The following is an 18,923-nucleotide window of genomic DNA, read 5'->3' as shown; positions in this document are numbered from 1 at the left end:
AATATTATTATGGTGGGACAAAGTCAAGCAATTCTGCATTGGGCTGCCACTTCTCTTATTAAATTGTTGAATCTTTGATTTAAAACAAAACAAGAGAGACAAAATTTCTGATAAGTAGTTTGTATGTTTTATGTTATGGTTGTGGCTCTTAAGCCAAATATACCTATATAAATGAAACTACTTCTTTTTAATGAGAATGATAACATACATTGTTTTCTCTAGCTTACAAATTATTTGGGTATTTTCATGTAGATATTAATATGGTGACATCTTGTGACTACTTCCTGCAATTAAAAAAAAGCAATTACACTGTTGTGAAACTATACTTATGTCTTGTGAACAGCAAGTACTAAAGTTTTAAACCTACTGTGATGTCACTGGCTGTTTCTCTTTTGGGCTTTCCATAAGCTTTCACAAATGTCTGTTGTTCATTACAAATACTGTGATGTAGTAGTAAATCAGTGTTGTCTAATGTTATGTCACCTTCAAACAAATGTTGTGGTTTTTTTAATATAAAAAATAACCAATTTAGTACATCAAGTGATTAATAATCATTGAGGTATCAAAGCCATCTCCAGTCTTGGTTTATCTCTACTTCCCCCAGGAATCTGAATCTGATATCTTTACAGTGGAAGTAAGCTATTTCTTGTTTGAAAGTTGTTTTACAAGTAAAGTAAATCAAATGCCAAGCCTTGAATAATTTTATGTTTAGGGACTCCTGCCACTTCCTTCCAGTTAGTGTGGACCCTCTTGATACTGTTTTTTTGTACTAATTTGGGCTACATCCTGTTGGTAAAATACTACTTATGTCTTTCAATCACACTTGAGGAATTTTGTTGTGAAAAATGAATGTGTTGAAACGCTTGGTTTGACCAGTCTGACTGAAAACTGCTATTTATTGAAAGAGAATAAATCTTTAAATATTTAAGTAGAAAAGCATTTCATTGGTAAAAATAAACTGACATGGAAATTTCATGAGCTCATGCTACTGGATAACTAGCAAAAGTAGAGACTGTACTCTCTGGGTGTGAACTTAAAGTTTGTGGTTTAAAAAGTGCTATGCTGTGTAGTTCAACCTTCTGAGAAAAGTGAGAATTCTGTAGCATGTGTGTTCAGATTAAAGGTTTATCTCTAAATAAATTTATGCTAGTTCTGCCTGTGGATTAAATTAAAATAACAAGGGAATTTCTTAATTCTGTCTATTCACATGAATTGGTCCCTTTAAGAACTCAACTTCTTGAACTCCTCAAATAATTCATTTAGATCCTGAAATAGGGTAAGAATAGTATTAATGAAAATGCAGTGTAGGGTTTGGGGTTTTTTTCAACAGCAGATGGTTTGCAGATGTCTGTATAGTTGTTTGGCACTTCAGAGTCATAGACTTAGTTGATTGTAAAGGACTTTGGAACATCACATATTCATTTTTCAGGTGGTGTTGTGTGTAGATAGGCTATACCTGGCAGGTGCCTGACTCTTCCTTTCTTAAAACATCTAGAGAAGTATGTAAGTTTCATGCCTAAGCTGGTTTTGCTGCCGCTTTTTTCTCAAAGGTATGTGTACTTGGGTTTTTTGTTAGGTTGTTTTGCCTCTTCATCTTGATAATTTTGTGCTGAAATCTACCTACAGCTTCTTCATGCAAGTTTTTTACAACACTCTAAATTTACTGGATTTTTTATTTGTCACTACTTAACGTGTAGCATTTATTTGAGACATTGTGCTCAGAGAGAGGACAGAGTAGTTCCTTCCCTGTCTAGTAACGCTTGTTTTAGTAATGCCAAAACGAGTTGTAAGTTTTGACAGTATTTTGTTTGCTCATATAGTTTGTATTTCACTGTGCTTTCCAGGCACATTTTTTTTTTTTCTTTAGTGTGCTATCAGTTACTCCCTTCCCAGTTTTAGATTTAAGCTCTCCTTCAGCTGAACTTTGCTACGTCAGTGTCAGGCCATTCCCTCCATGTGTTGTCCTGATTATTTGAACCCTTGTGCAGATCTGACAGATGCTTCATGTCTCTGACAATGATGTCATCTGCAACTATTAGGAGGGCTGAAATAAACTACAACTGTTACTTTTAAAGATTTGTCCTTTCATGTTAAGCCAACATACTAGCTCACTTTTTGAGGACTTTGCTTTGAAAAATGAATGGTAAAGGAAAATTTATTTTTCAGAGCAAAGTTTTCTTTTTTAATTCAGAATGTTTAGAAAGTACTTCTGCATATGTAGTAGTATTTTTTAAGTAGTGTTTTGCTAAAATAAGAAAAGAAAGTGGCAAGACTTTTCAGTCAAATTATCTTAACATGAATCTGCCACAATAATCATAAGTGTTTGCAACCATTTTTCACAGGTAAACTCCTAGAAGTTATTTTACTGATATTTACTGGTTTGCAGACTAGCTGAAATAGTGGGAATAAAGAAAGCCTGCATGCTTATATATACTTAATACAGATTTGCTGTCTTTGTTCATAAACTGCTGTAAACTGCTTGTTACAAAGACTTGATAGCAAGAATTACAATGGCCCTACATGACAAAGAGACAGGACCTTAATATGACTTACAGTGGCTTTGTAACACAGAAGACGTGGGACCGAATTACTTTTGTAGGACTCAGCTGTGTTGATCTCTTACTGGTGGAAGTTTAGTATTTTGTGCATGATCTATACTTCATTCTCAGTGGCACAGCAAAGAATTCTCTTAACACAAGTGGCAAGCTTTCAGTTCTGGTGTATCAGCAATAGTGTTTTCAGGGAGCAAAGTCTAAGCGTGTTTTTTAATTAACTCTATTTTTCATATTATATATTGACTTTTTAAAGGGATTTGATGTGATCTTCATTGATCTCTGTAGCCAAAGTGTTAGGAATACAGGCTTGTAGGTGGGCAGTAAAGAGGCTGGACCATTGACCTTGATGGATGTATTCTACAGGACAGAGTTCAGCTAGCAGTTAGTTACCTGTGATGGAGCTTGGTAGTGAGGACAGCATTGCTCAGTGCTGTCTTTAGCAGCCTGGTTGGTGGCATGGAGAGTACTCTCATTGAGTTTAGAGATGCTATGAAATTGGCCAAAGTAGCTGTTACACTGGAAGGCAGGGCTGCTATTCAGGGGGCCTTCAGCAGGCTGACACGAACCTCATGACCTTCAACTCTGACAAATGCAAGGCCTGCACCTGGGAGGGAGCAACCCTGTGTGACAGGATAGGCTGGGCTGTGGCAGCAGCACTGCAGAAAAGACATAGGGGGGTTCTGGTAGAGAACAGGTTGAACATAAGTTGTCCATGTGCTGTTGTAGCAAAGACAACTGCCAGCCTACTGAATTGTGGACAAATGTGGACCCAGAAGATAAAGGGTGTGATTTTCCCCCCTCCTATTGGGCTGCAGCTGAGTATTGTGTCCAGTCTGAGCTACCCAGCGTAAGGAAGGCACTGCTATACTGGAGCAGGCACAGCAGAGTAATACAGGATGGTTTATTGGGGATACCAATATTTCCTGCAGGAACACGCCCGGGCTTGCCCGGTTGCTGAGCTCAATGGCAGCAGCTGGGGTGGTTTAACCCCAGAGACACCCTTTAGCTCACCCAGAGGCTGCAGGTGGCTGCAAGCTTGCCAGAAACCCCAGCGGATGGTATTCCTCAGTGGAGAGACTTTGGGCTATGGTGAAGGAAGGAGTCACTTCAGCCAGAGGGTTAAATCCAGAGTGTTTATTCCAGCTTTGAGCTTCTGAATCCACTAACAGCTCCAACAGAAGTCCCTGCCCTTCCCCCTGCCCCCAGGACAAAACCGGGCGCGGGCAGGGGATTAACCACCCAGGTGAGGGGAGATGGGTCCCAGGGAGAAAAAGGCACCTAGATTGCCCAATACTCCCTGGGGGGCAGGGGGAATCTTTTGAATCTACCAATCACGCGATGCCCTGTCTGGACTTCTTCCAAGATGGACAAGTAGGGCTCACAGTAGGAGTTGGAGTGGGGGAAAGGGGAAGGGACTTATACATCTAGGAGGGAGAAGACACACCACAACAATGGTTGGGGGCTGGAAGGCATCTCATGTTAGGATACATTTTTTTCAGCTATTAGGAGAAAAGACCAAGAGGAAAACTGGTTGCTGTGGGCAGCGTGGAATTAACAGGAACCAGATTTTTCATTGTGTGCAGAGAAAGGATGAGAAACTTTGGACAGAGATTTCCATTCAAGAAAAAAAAAAAAAAAAAGACTTTTAAACTTGAGGATGTTCAAACACTGGACCAGGTTATTAAAAGAAGTTGTAGGAATTCTATCTTTTGAGATACACAAAACATGATGGCCCAAAGCTCACCTGAACTAATGAGATCTCCACTGAGCAACAGCTGACTAGATGGCCTCTGGAGCTTTCTTTCCCATGTGTGTGATTTTATAACAGAGTAAGAGCCATCTTAGTTCATTGTGTGGCTTGTGAGCAGCTGAAGTTCTTCTCCTTCTTGTACTGGAAAAGTTGCCATCCCCAGGCTTTAGATTAAAAATAATTGGTGCTCAGGAGTGACTGTTGCAAAGACAGTGTCAACAGCTGTTGCATCAGCTACAGTCAACTGATGAGGTTTTTGTTTCCTTATGTGAGCTTGGGTCATGAAAGACCAAGGCAAGAAGTACTTCAGTCCACTTTCATCTACTTTTCAGATTACAGCATTCATTTTTTCATTACCTTAAGCAAGATATATCTCATTAATTAAGTTTATTTTAATTATACTAATTATTAGCATACAGCTCATGAAGATTTAAGAACAATGAAGATTTAAGCTGCCATTTGTGAATCACTTTTGTAACTATCTCTCAACATTTAGTTGCAAGCAGGACATACCTCTTCTACAAGAAGGACCCAGCTATGAAATAGTGAGATGTAAAATGTTCTGAGACTTTTAACTGCAACAGTCTTTTAAATTGGTCTGGATACTCTCTTGTGTAGGAATATAGAAAACTTTGCTTGTTGAGAATTTTATTTTAAAGAAATATATTTGGTGTTGGAAATCCAAGAGGGTGTGCCTCCTTGCATTGCCCCACATGTCCTTGTTGAAGACTTCTGAGCTCTACTTTAGTTGCTTAAACATAGGTAACCAGTGCTATTTGAGATGTCCTGGGCATCTACATGGACCTGGAAGATGTGGCACAGGGTGTAGGAGAAACTGTGTCCTTCTGGATGTCGGTCTGGGACCAGGCAGGCTGCCCTAGGACATTTATCTCAAGTGGCAGCAGATGCCTATGTTTAGATGACTGAATGTAGTGCTAGGTAATATGACCTCTTACCAAGAAATGAAGAATAGCTATTATAACAAATTGATAAGACATTAAAATTAACTTGGTGGTTCTGTTTCTTTGTTTACTGGGATTTTTTGTTCTCATGTTCTGGCTGAATTTAACAACATGAATATTTCTTTAGAGATGGCCTTCAGGCTGTGAGGTTTGGGTTTTGATTCTCTATGTATGCAAGATTGTCTGGTGTCTTCCATAATTATACCGAACCATTAAAGTGTACTTTGAGATACAGACTCTCAGTGAAATCTGTCTTGAGAATATAACCCTGTGGAGAGAAACTATTCTTAAGTCTTGAAACCATGGTGTTGGCTGACTGCCTTCAAATTTTCTAGCTCACTGTGTGCAAGTTTTCTCAAGATTTTTATACTGAAATTCTTTGATTTATAGTTTAATCCTTCTAGGGTTATGTAAGAGATTAAATTAAGGCATGATACTGTTAGGAGCAACAGCCTAAATGTTATCTGCTGTCTTTAAATTAAAAAAAAAAAAATTAAAAAAGAATCATCTATCTTGAAGTCTTGAACATAAATGCCCAGTACTGGTAAAAGGGGTGATTTTTCCCTTTCTCACTTTTCCCCCATTCAGTTGTATATTTCTACTGTTCCTTTTGTGCTGACCTTAGGTTTTGTTGTTAGGGATTTGGGAAATTAATCCAATTGAAGGGATTTTTTTTTCCTGTAACTTATTGTGTATCTTAAAATATTAAGTGTACACATGCATCATACTTCCTGACCTCTACATTTCAATATTTTGTTATTTGTAATGCTTTTCCAGTACAGATAAGATTTAATAAATGTTTCATATAAATCATATTTTGCTAATTCTGTTCTTTTACAATGTATCCTTTATGGAAGAAAATATTAAGCTGCATTTTTTAAAGAGCACAGTTTTATTTCTCTTTACCTGATAAACCAACAGTATTAAGCAAAGCCTGTACAATAAATAATGGATTGATCAGGTACATGGCTTTAGTTCCTGACAGTTTTGTGCAGTCACACAGGCAAAATAGCAGGCCAGACTGCAGTACAGTAGGTCCACAATTATACCTGGAGATCAAATTTAAAAAAAAATAAAAAGTGTTTAGGACTTGTAACTGAACACAGTTGTATGTTTTTGTTTACTGCATGACTTGAAAGATTGACATGTAATAAAAATGAGTGATAATTATAGAAACTGCCACATGAGATTTATTTTTGGTTTAGTTCCATGATGCTATAGTTGCTGAAGTTGGTATGCTATTTCTTTACTCTTGATTGACGCTGATCCAAAAAACAAACTTTAAAAACTCCAGCAAAATCCACACAACAAAATATGCACAAAAACAAGCAAACAGAGTAAAAAGCAAGCAACTCCTGCTCAAAAAGCAGAAAGTGTAATTAAAATGAATTTATAATATTGTTGTATTTAAAGGACATCTGAAAGCAAAAACAAGGCTTTTCCTTGTAACCATGAATTTTTGATGGATTTTTGCTTTTAAATATATCTCAGAAATACCAGTCTTAGCAGATGAATTTATGATTTTAAATCTGATCTACAGATATTCGACTTAATATTTTCATAGCAAATCAGTAATTTCAGAATATAGGGGAAAACCTTGGGTATGCAGTCAGATAATTCAACTCCCAGCAGTTAACTACAGCCATGGCAATGTAGTAGTTGCACTTTTGTCAATTATGAGTATTTCCATTTATTTCTGCATTTTTTCTCGAGTTAAATTTGATCTCCACTACCCTCTGTCTAAAAGTTGGCCTGGGTGGGACCTTAGACTGAGTCTAATATTAGTGGTATTGACAACCAATCATGATGCTAACGAGTACGTATAACTAACAACTTTCTGTATGAAATTATTTAATACTTAATAGAATGTGCTGTCTTGTTAGAGCCAAAGCTAGTTGTCAAGGATGGGACAGTGCTGGTAATGGCTATTTTAGTTGCCCTGTCATAGGATCTGAACCTGTTAGCTTCATCATCTGACTGTCAGGTAACTGCTGGTAACTTAATTGTGTGCCTTAGTTCTGTTTTGAAAGAAAAATACCCATTTTATTTAATTTTAGTTATGAATGTGCTTTTAAGGACATTGGTAAAGATTACACGGTTTTATATACAGTTTTGTATACCTGTTAATTTAACACAGAGTAAGTCTGGTTGTTGTGGTTTAACTCCAGCTGGAAGCTCAGCCTCACACAGCTGCTTGCTTTCCCCCATGGGATGGGATGAGGGAAGGGAATCTGAGGAGTAAAAGTGAGAAAACTTGTGGGATAAGATAAAGACACTTCAATAGGTAAAGCAAAATAAAGAAATCATGGAATTATAATCTCAGAATATTTTCAGTTGGAAGAGACCACAAGGATCAACGAGTCAAAATCTTGGGTCTGCACAGGACAGCCCCAAGATTCACACCATGTGCTTGAGAGCATTGTCCAAACACTTCTTAAATGCCTATTTCTGTGCCAAACCACCCTTTGGGTGGAGAACCTTTTCCTAATACCGAACCTAAGCCTCCCCAGACACATGCTGTCACAGAAGTCATATACCCACTGTCCTTATCTCAAGCCATGAGTTTTCTCATGGTTGAATTGAGAAAATAATGTGTGGCAGTTTAAAACTGGAAGGTTTGCCTTTGTCTTTCCAGTCTGAGGAAAATATGGTATGGAAGGAAGAGATCTGCCTTTTTGTGTTTAATTTCTTTATATTTCAGGGCTAATTAACTTGTTAATTAGCAGGGCTTCCTAGAAAGTGTTAGATAGAAAACATTTTGTACCTTAAGCATTCCTCACTAAACTAAAACTGATCTTAAATTTCTTCCTTCTTCATTTTAATTGAATTTCTCTTACAGCCTGTTGTAAATTGTTTCTGAGTAGTAAATATTTACCTGTATCTTACTGGAAATAGAAAATGGAGTGTGGCATCAGAAGTAAAGAAGCTGAACTAAAAGCTTATCAGTATATGAGTAGTATACTTTCCCTAGGAGAACATGGAAAGATGTGTAAGATTTTTTTTCTATTCAGTAAATTAATGGTGTTTCAATGAAGATTAATAAATGGACTGATTTCCTAATTACAGTACAAATGTAGTAGGTAAATTTAAAGGAAAGCCTGCTGACTTTCAAATTACAGTAACATAGTATAAAACAACTTTGGTTGTTTTGTAGTCTTTTCTTCACTGAAGAAAAACTGCACTGATTATTCTGTACTATAAAATGTAATTTCATATGGACCCCTTCTTGCAATGTCCTTTAAGCAAGGCAGTCTGACTCCCTTTATCAGAGGTTTTAAACAAAAAAAATGTAATGAATGCTCTGTGTTCCCTTTCAAAATTGCAAATAAATCCTCAAGTTACAAACAGATTAGCTGTGTTTTACAATGGTAAATAATACACTTTCAGCTTTCTTTAGTTTGATGCAAATTGGAGGGTGAGTAAACCAAATAACTTCATTTTAAATCTGGAACGCTACTTAGAGTTACAATCCAGAATTGATCCTTGACATGAATCAAACATAAAAGTTTGAAGACTCAGTGATTTAATAGAAGTGATTATAAAATTTCCAAAAAGTGTCTCCACATAGCAAAATCAAATTCCTCTAATAAAGGAATCTATATTTTAGGTAAAGACAATTTTTAAGAAACTATTTAAAAAAATACTTTTAGCTTAGAAAAAAGAAAGAAACAAAGTGTAATTTTTAGCTGAAATAGAAATCAGTGAAGTGTCCAGCAAAAGGGACTTTATTTTTAGTTCTGAAATGAGATACAAATTTGCATTCCCCTTGCAAACAAGTGACATCCTTGTACTGGAGGTGAACTGGTCAAGGTGCACTATGGACTTCATCAGACCTGTGAGCTTTTTTCCCACTCTCAGGAGATAAGTATTCTGGTTGGCCATTAAATGTCTTTAAGAGGATGACCAAAATCCTCAGTTTGATCTCCAGATCCTGTGGGAAGACAGAATTTTTCCAAGTCTGGTATGTTTTAACATTAGCTGTATCAGAAGGACACTGCATACGCAGGCTTCTAAACCAGTTGGTGTTTCTTAGCCAAGAATAAACTAATTGGAAGTCCCTAGACAAGCTAACCTCCATGTTTTCAGGTAATTAACTGAGATGTCCGGCAGAGTGGGAGGAAGGGTATGAATAATAGAGGCTAGAAGATCATTAGCAGAGAAGATGTTTCCTAGTCAAATGGAGATTATAGGCTTCTTTGTTCTCTAGGTGTTAAATTACATCAAGGAGATAATTGGGAGGCTTTTCCTTGTAGTTTGTTTCTTACATCTATCTGTGCTAGATTTTTCCTTTGCTACATACAGTGGTTTTTTCTTCTCTCAGTTTTTAGGTTGCTAAGTTGCTGCTTGTTTTCTAGATTGTGGACATTACTACCACAATTCTTGTCCAAGGCCAAACTTAATTTTTTTAATTGGAAAAAGCCAATTTACATTTTCTGCTCCAGTTCAGAGCTTCTCCTTTTTGCTTTTAAGCTCTGATTTACTAACTTGTTGCAGTTGTCAGGTTGTTTGGTTGGGTTTTTTATCTTGCTGGTGGTAAAATGCTGTTGGCCTCTTAAATTTAATTTTTTTTTTTTTTTTTACAGACTGAGACAACTTTGGGCCTCAGTTCATATCAACAGAAAAGGTAAGCATCTTTCTAAAAGTTTAATACAGACTTTAAATTTAAGATTTGTGATACTTTTCATAAGAATAACAGTTTAGTGTAAAAAAGATCAAATACAAACCATGTGATTTTTTCCAATTATTTTTCTCATAAAGAAAATGAAACTAAAATGTGAGATAGTTTTTAATATTGAATGGCTCAATCATAGAATGGTTTGGGTTGGAAGGGACCTTGAAGATAAGCTAGTTCCATCCCTCTGCCACGGGCTGGGTTCCTGTCCCTCACTACCTTATCAATAAAAAATTCCTTCCTAATATCTCATCTAAACCTTCCCTCTTTCAGTTTAAAGCCCTTTCTTGTCCTAACACTAAATGACCTTGTGAAAAGTCCCTCTCCACTTCTCTAGTAGCCTGTTTTGGGTACTGGGAGGTGCTCTAAGGTCACCTCAGAGCCTTCTTTTCCTCAGGCTGAGCAGCCCCAACTCTCCCAGCCTGTCTTTGTCCTTCTGATCATCTTTGTGGCCCTTCATGAGGAAGAAACTTCACATGTGGAATAAAAAAAATGAAGAATTCCTTGATTCACTTTTTAATGTATACCACAGAGTAATTCTGTGTAATTAAACTGAGAGTCTGCTTGTAGATTTTTTTTTAATAGTTTTTTCTGTAGTTTCTTTTATTGAGGAGAAAGTTTGCCTACTTCAAAAATTCTTGATGTACTCTTTCAAGAAAATCTTGATGTTATTTTTGACAGATTTTTCCCCGCATTCCTTTGTCCTATCATAGAATCATTAAGGTTGGAAAAGTCCTCCAAGATCACCAACTCCTACCTTCAGCCATGTGCCACCATGCCCACTGAGCCATATCACCTATCACATCTACTCATTTTGTGATGGTGGTGTCACCTCTTCCCTAGGGAGGCTTTATAGTACTTAACCACATGATGATTTTTTTCTGAATATCCAACCTGAATCTCCCTGGCACAGCTTGAAACCATTTCCTTCTGTTCTGTCTCTGGTTGCCTGGGAGGAGTCTGACCCTACATGGCTACAGCCTCCTTTCAGGCAATTGTAGAGAGCAGTGAGGTCACCTCTGAGCCACTTTTTCTCCAGACTAGACAGCTCATGACCCTGTGTTGTCCTCTCCTGTCCTGAAGACATTATCTGTTACTGAAGACTTTGCCATGTATTATATCTGAGAAGGAAAACAAGTGGCCTCTTTTTTCCCTGGTCCCTAATTTTTCTCTGAAGAATCATCAGATATTCTTGTTTGTTTAATGAGTGCATTGAACAGTAATAATCAAGCATGTTTTCTTGCACAGTAGCATTCAGCAAACTGTCACAGTGCATTTTCAGTAACTACATTTGTTTTTTCCATTACCTGTTTTCTGTTCCTTTTCAGGAAAGCTAGTAAAAGAATTTTCATTTCAAATGAGTTCCTATTTTACTGTGTGTATAGTTGCTTAATTGTGGGCTTAAAATCCTTCTTTTTGCAAGTTTTGAAAACCCTATGAAATCTCCAGCTGTGGACAGGAATGCAAACAGCTGTAGTTGTGTCTTGTTTAAATCATGAAATCTCAATGGCAGAAAGAAAGTGCCTATATTGGCATCCATATATTTGGTGCAGTATTGTTTCGCCGAAAATAACTGAATTTGGTGGTTCTTGAGATTGAGGCCATGGACTAGATTGCTTACAGGATTTTTGAATTTTAATTTCTCAGCTAAGAAGATTGCTTTCGTATTGGAAACTTCGTTGTTCTAGAGTGTGTTCTGTTAAGACACTGGTTTAGATATCTGAAAAGAAATAGTCTGTTCCACTTAAGAGTGCAGGTCTATTTGAAGTTCAGTCACAATGTGATGAAGGTCTGCATCACAAAGTCTCTGATACCATGTTACATAGCAAGTACCAAATTTGCTTTCTGTTTTTCTCTCTCACTGTTGGTATTTTTTTTGCATTAATCTTTCCTTTAAGTCTTCTTCTAGGTAATTTTTTTTCAATGGATTGCTAAAAATACTTAACTTCTCTAGATAGCTTGTCTTTCCTTCTTGGTATAGCTTGCCAATATTTTTTCCCTATTTAGACAGTTTATTCAGTTCTCTGATCTACTTTTTAGAACTAAGTGGAAGGAGAGAAATGAACTAGCAATTTAATTTGTTTTGCTCATGCCCATGGCCAGGTTACAGTGCATCTATTCAAGTTTCTCCCTGTTCTTTCCCCAGACACTCCCCCTTGGGAATTGTTAGCTTTGAACTTTGATATAAGGTTAATATTGACATATCTGAGCCAGCTCCTCTCTGGGTAGTTTATGAAAAAAAATTTCTTGCTCATCTTTTTATTCATCTGCATTTTTAGCAGCAGCTTCTGCCAGATACTGAAGTGGTCAGTTGTTTTGTGGAAGTTCACTTTCTCACTGAACCTGTGATTAATACCCCCGTTTCTTAAAAAAATTCTAGTTTTAAAAACTAAAATATCTTTTCTGATATATGCAGCTCAGCCTTATTTTTAAATTTTAACAAGTTGTGGATGCACTCAGGTTACTTACAGAACATTTTTTAGCTCAAAAAGTCTGCAGTGGCTCTTTTGAGGATTCCGACACAAAAAGTACCCACTGTGAAGTATTGGCCAATTTGTCATTTTAAAGGTTCACATAGTTCTTTTTAGACATGCTTTTATTTGATTTTGTGGTAATGGAAATAAAGTAGCAGCTTTCTAAGAGTTCTTAGAGTTCTAAGAGTTGCCAAATAAAATCATGAGAATTAAGCTGTTTCACAGCTTAATTCTGCTGTCTTTATTTCTTTACAATTTATGGCACAAGAGAGGAAATAAAGCCCTTTAAACAACTGCTGAAGTCATGTGGGAAAAATTACATGTGGAGTATGCTTAGATTTGAATTTTCTGCAGTAGCAATTAAAGATGTTACAGATAAGATTCCACAGAGCCTATAACTCCTACAGAAATCCCAGAACAGCTAGAAAGGTAAAGTGAGGATACAGAGACACAGTTGCTACCTAACTTTGCAGAAATCTTTAAATACTATATGTGACAAGCCTTTTCTTCATCTCCAAATGCAAAGATGTGCATTGATTATCTAAAATTGAGTGCCTAGTACTCTGATAAACAGCAAAGCATTATGGAAGTGCTGAAGAATATCCTTAAGACAGAAGAATATTGTGGCTTAGCACCAATGGATGCCCATATCAGCTACAGTGTTTGCAGGCATTGCTATTTCGACCATGTTTATGACAGCATCTGTGACAAATATTATTGAGACATGAAGTTGCACTTCAGTGAATTACATCTGGGTAGCAGCAGTATCTTAGTAGTTAAGGTAAATGTCCACTCAGATACAGCATGGATGGAGCAGGGAGGATAATGATCGTGCTGGGGACTATGTGTAGTTCACTCTCAAGTCTCATTTTTAAAATCAAAATTCTTGCAGAAGGAAAAAGATGCTGAGAACATTTACATTATAGGTTCAGATGACTCCTGGCCAGTTATTAGTCTGCTGGTGCTTGTTGGCAGATACCAGCAGTCCTCTCTTCCAGATGCATCTTTTCTTTTTCATGCTGTTCTTCTTGTCTTTAAAAGTTAGAAAACTTGGGGGTGTAGGGAAGGAAAAATGTTTAAATTGTGATATAAGACTGGGAGCCATATTTCTACATGCATACAATAGTAATTAACTTCATGTCATTATGCTGTAAAGTTGCCCTACCCATGGGTGTATCCAGCCTTCAGTGAGCAAGTGCCCAGCAGAGCAGACATGATCATCGTTTCCTTGTCTGCTGCAAGTTGACTCATGTTGGGCCCCTCAGTAGGCAATGTTTGAATCCCAATGTTGCTTGCCCCCATTTAAATCTTACTACAGTTGTTACTTTTATTATAATAGTTGGCATTCATTATGATGTTGTTGCCATAACCAAACTTTAATGAAATGTAACAAATTTTAAAAATCTGTGTTGTCCAGCCGACTTTACAGAATAATATAGCTCTTGTGTCCTGAGAGAATGTTGCCTAACCTTTAAATGTATGTGGAGAACTGAGTATGTTATGATAGTCAAGTTAGGCCAAGTTATTCTTGAGAGTGTTTTCAATGCATTTGAAATAAAGATATTAATTATCACTTTTGTAAATATTGTAAATATTTTTTGTATTTTTCCATAAAAGCAATTGATATGTCATTCTGCCAATAATTACCAACACAAAAGAGGTGCTGCCTAACTGTTCAGAGTTTTAATTTTGGAAGAAATAGACAGAATTATTTTTAAGATCACTTTAAGTTGAGTGGTTTCTGTTTAGCGTTACTTTGACAATGGAGGTACAGGAGTTTTTTGACCTTTTTCATTTAGAAATGCACTCTAAATGGTTTTTAAAATTAGACTGTTAACTCTGAAGACATGCTAGTCACTTGTTTTATCCTTATGAAACCTAACTGCTAATATAGTTTTCCAGTTGTATTCTCCTACATCCAGTGTCTCTGTAAACTTCATTTTGTTGAGCCTTTGTCCTACAGTTTGACATTTGACTTTAGCCTGAGAAGGTGTACCCAAGCACTCTCTTATTTGACAACTGTAATGTGTCACAGCCGCACTTTAATAGTAGCAAGAATTTTTTTTTTTTTTTTTTTTTTGGTAGACCTGAATACAGTTTTTCCTATTGGTGTCTTGTATTTTCACTTCTGTTGTACTGTGATCTGCACACACATGGCATATGTACACACACATACATATATCAGTATATACTAAGGCTGACTGGATGTACTAAGCCCACTCCTGTCCTTGGAAGTGTTTTATTATTTTTATGTGGACAAAGCTGTTTTTAGTGACTAGGCTCTGTAGCACTGAAGATGCTTTGACATCCAAACATATAGAGCACTGGAAGTTGATTAGCATGCTGTGTGTTATACTTGAAGTGTGACAATTCAGTCTCAGAGTTTTAGTGAGTCATTAAGACATTGTAATTTTATTTAAAATGCTTTTGATTTTATTTTGGTTAAGGATACAATTAGGATTTCCTAGCCTATTCTTAAACTTTTACTCCTGTAAATAGCTTCCTTGTTGAAGTGGTTCTGAAGTATGGAGAGACATCTGAATTTGATCAATAATTAGCTTTCCTGGAATTGCACTGGATGGAATTGGATTGATCTTTGCTCAAGGCCTCAGCTTTCATAAGACAAGCCACACATGCATGTCCCATTTGCTGGCTGCTCCTCCGTGTTGAGGCAGAGCTGTGTAGTTCTGGGTAGAGCTGGGTTTGTGGAGTAGCTTCCCTTACCCAGGACAAGTGGCTGCAGCTCTGTCTTTGGACATCTTGGATTGATACAAAGTCAGAAAACAAGGATCTTAACCAGTAATGCTCTTTTAATAACAGGGAGAAAAAGCATTTGAAGAATAAAAAAGCAGCTCTTGGTCTTGCCATTCAGGAGCCATTGATCTTCTATTCTTTAGTTTTCCTTTTTTTTTTTTTTTTTTTTTTTTTGTGTTGTTGTCTCCCTGTTTTGTTTTTTTTGTACGAATAGGATTTTTACTCAGCTCAATTAAAGTGTTACATTTACAGAGATGCTTAACTGTGGTCACAATCACATCATTCTGAATTATAAAAAAATCTTCCAGTCAATGAAACTACTTTGTATATTTTGATTATATTTTTTTTACTTATAATTTTAACTATTGTGCTCTATATAACTGTACTGATAAAATAGGCAGTATTAGAGAATGCTTCCAGGTACTTTGTTGACTTCACTGCTGGATTGGTTGCGTGCTCTTTAAGTTTAGGCCTTCACCTACTAGAATTCTCCTGAAGAGTTTCCAGGGGAAGGTTAGTATAAGCAAAGCTAAGGAATGTTTCCAGAGCAGAGTCATTGTCTTCTAGATATTGCAAGTTTTGAACAGTATTGGGTGTTTTCTCACATGTAGCCTCAGTACCTTCAAATGCATCCAAGATTGTTTATGTACTAGTACAGAAGTAGCTGGAGAAACTCAGGATGTGTATGTTAATTACTGTTAAGACATTGGACAGTATCCAAAACATCTTTCATTGCAATGTTTGGACATTGCTATGAAAGATGATGTAAACGTTTTTAGTGTGTTGTTTCACTCAGCCATCATTATATAAAGGAGAGGTTTACACTTCAGTTATGTCCATTTTCAAGATATGTGCTCTTACATAATCTTTCTTGGAGACACTGCATAATCATGTTGTAAAATTGCAGTATTTTGACGGGACAAGGGTTTTTTTGTTTGTTTCTTCTTTTGAATTAGTTGCTTTATTAGTATTAATGAATTTTGCTAAGAGAGGCTATTTGAGATGGGAAGGGAGCAAAAATGTGTAATTTAACAGTATCTTTTACAGCATTTCAATTTTTCTTGCAGTGTATCCCTGTATCGGGGAAATTGCCGACCTCTCCGGTTTGAGCCACCAATGCTGGACTTCCATGAACAGTAAGTTGAAAAGTCTTTTATCTGTTTTAATTATGCAAGTTAAAACAAAACAAAAAAACCAACCAAACAAAAAAGCCCCAAAACAAAAAACAAACCTCAAAAAAACCTCCATCCGCCACAAAAACCAAACAAAAAATAACAAACAAAACCCCAGAAAATAAATAGGAACAGCATTTAAAGCTGATAGAGAAGTTTGTATACATAGATTGCATTAATAGATTGTATGTGTAATTGACCTACAGAGGGCTGCTGTACTCAGTATCATGCAGTATTAAGCATCATGTAGTGACCTGTGAGCTGCTGTGGTTTTGATGATTTAGATACTTGTACAGCTGCTCTGCAGATGGACAGTTTTAAGTCTAGAATGTAATATTCTGAGGTGAAATTACCCCTCTGCATGAATATAACCTTTGTCAGGGAGCATGTACTCTAGCACATCAATTCTACTACGACTTTGGTGGCAAAAAAACTGACTGTGGATCTGCAGTTATTAGAACAGTAATGTTGAGTTGTGAAAATAAAGCCTCAAGGAGAACAAATAGCCTCCAGGAACTTAGCTCCATGTTCTCTACCTTGCAACTGGTTGCTGTTTCCATTAAACAAAAGGGAGAAGGAAGGAAATTAAACATTTCACCAATGTACCTGTTAGTTCTGAGAACTACTTCAGTCTTACCTTGTCTTACTATGAACTGGTTCCTGTGTATAGGTAGCTCCAATCCCTTTTCTTCCCATCAGTCAAAAGTGGTTCTGGAGTAGGTGTTCATGGAGCCTTTGTGCATGATTGATACTTAGACCAATGCAAACGGCAGTGAAAACATTTCAAACATTTTGTTACCAGTTCAGTCTGGAAGAATGAGAACAGTCCAGGTGTGCCTTAGCCCATCATTCCTTCCCCCATCCTCAGCCGCTACTGCTGCTGGGTGAAAGACCGTTTCATTTACAGATAAGCCACAAATTATTAATAAAAATGTAATCTTTCCTTTTTCTGTTGGAAAGACTGTTGTACAGTGTGGTGACTATGGAGTTGTGAGAGGAAGCTCCTGCGTATTGACATGGTGTATACTTGTGTCCTTCTGAAAGAAGAGAAGCCATAACTGTTGTTTGCACAGAGTAGCTTTCCAGAAATCACCTCTATACAAAAAAACCCCAATGTAAATGTCACTAAATAACAAAGCTGTATGAAAATCCCTCATTTTACAGAACTTGTACTCAGTCTAACAAAATTTTGGCTTTACTTCTGATTAAAGATGGTGTAAGTCACTCTGCCCCCTCTTTTTCCTTAAAATTTTCTTTTAGCTTTTGATATTGTGTGATTTTGTTGTTTTTCTTCCTGATGTCAATATCCAGTAAGAGAACATTGAGTTTCTAAACTGAATAGCAAAATATCTCATGGTAAGCCCTACTTTACTGCATCTCTGCTACAAGAAAACTAGGTTGTAGTTAATAAATTATTTTGGTGAGTGCAGTATGAATTCAAACTTGTAGAGCAGTGTGCTTTTTGTTAGAGCTATTGTAAACTTACCTATTGATTTGAGTTTAAGTTATTTTCTCTTAAAAACTCTAGAAGTTTTCAGTTCATAGTAATTCCAGTCTTTGATATTGGAAATGTATTTTATGCAGCTTTTTCTACTACAAATAAATTTGATGTTTTCTGAGCTATCTTTTAAAGGTTATCTAGAGTTTACTTTTGCTCTGAAGAAAGCTACACATGCTTTTTTGTTTTATGGACTTCCAAAGATGGTTTTTTTTCTCCCTTGCTATGAGTAGATCCAAGACAGTACCATAAATACTTTACTTTTCATTATATTTTGGCTTTTTACATAAGCTGTTCTTGTTAAAGCTAAAGGCACTGAAGAAACAATATAGATCTAATACAGTGTTAAAAGTAGCACAAATCTCTTACTTGAGAGTGGCTCTGTACGATACATGCAAACTGCACTGAGGGATTGCTGTCTGTCAATTAAAATAAGGAACCTGTGTGTTAGATCTTGATTCATTATGTGTTCCTTCTTTGGTTTGGGTGGGTTTTCTTGATGAATTCATCTGTTGTCATTTAGGTTATAGTCTCAGGCAGCAGTCCTCTTGTGATTTATTAAAACTTAAGTAAGTTGACAAGAGCAGTTTCCATAAAGGTTTGGATATGCAGCCCAAAAGTTTAGTTTAAAATCTGTGAACCAATTCTGAGAAATGCTGAGTAACTCAGCCTTATGGTGGGAACAAGCTGTAGGTGCCAAGCACCTTGGAAGTCAGATAATGCAGATTTAAGCTTTTGAGTTTTTGCCTTTTAAATCAGGGTTTTCACATTCAAATTCTGTGTTTTCTGTCTTTGTTATTAATGGATTTTAGAAAAGGCATAAAATGCATGTTTAGTTTCTGAATAAGTACTATACCCAAAGGGTGTTTTGTTAATAGGTAGCATGTAGCATTTAGTAGAGCAAACATGTTCCAAGTTCATGTTTATGCTGAGCCATCAACATGTATCATACTTAGGCTAAAGAAAGATCTAATATTTATTTTCAGTTGTAAGTCAAGCCATTCTTCCCGTGACATTTTTGGTGTGCTACAAGTGTGTGGGTTTAATCAGTTGTTTCAAAACCATGCCAACTTAAGCAGGAATAAT

General features: G+C 36.6%; 1 protein-coding gene across 1 annotated transcript in view; it reads left to right on the top strand.

Annotated features, from left to right (window-relative positions):
* The window catches only part of TMEM131 (transmembrane protein 131), a 93,835-nt gene that overhangs the window by 21,531 nt on the left and 53,381 nt on the right, over window positions 1–18,923 (top strand). Inside the window, exons 3-4 of the mRNA XM_053934530.1 lie at window positions 9,851–9,891; window positions 16,235–16,303. Of these exons, the coding sequence (XP_053790505.1) occupies window positions 9,851–9,891; window positions 16,235–16,303 (110 nt within the window). The remainder of the gene's footprint in view (window positions 1–9,850; window positions 9,892–16,234; window positions 16,304–18,923) is intronic.

Source organism: Vidua chalybeata, chromosome 2 (assembly GCF_026979565.1).
Source record: "Vidua chalybeata isolate OUT-0048 chromosome 2, bVidCha1 merged haplotype, whole genome shotgun sequence".
Taxonomy (NCBI): Eukaryota; Metazoa; Chordata; class Aves; order Passeriformes; family Viduidae; genus Vidua; species Vidua chalybeata.
Note: the sequence above shows the minus strand (reverse complement) of the source record. Positions and strands in the feature narration are given on the sequence as shown.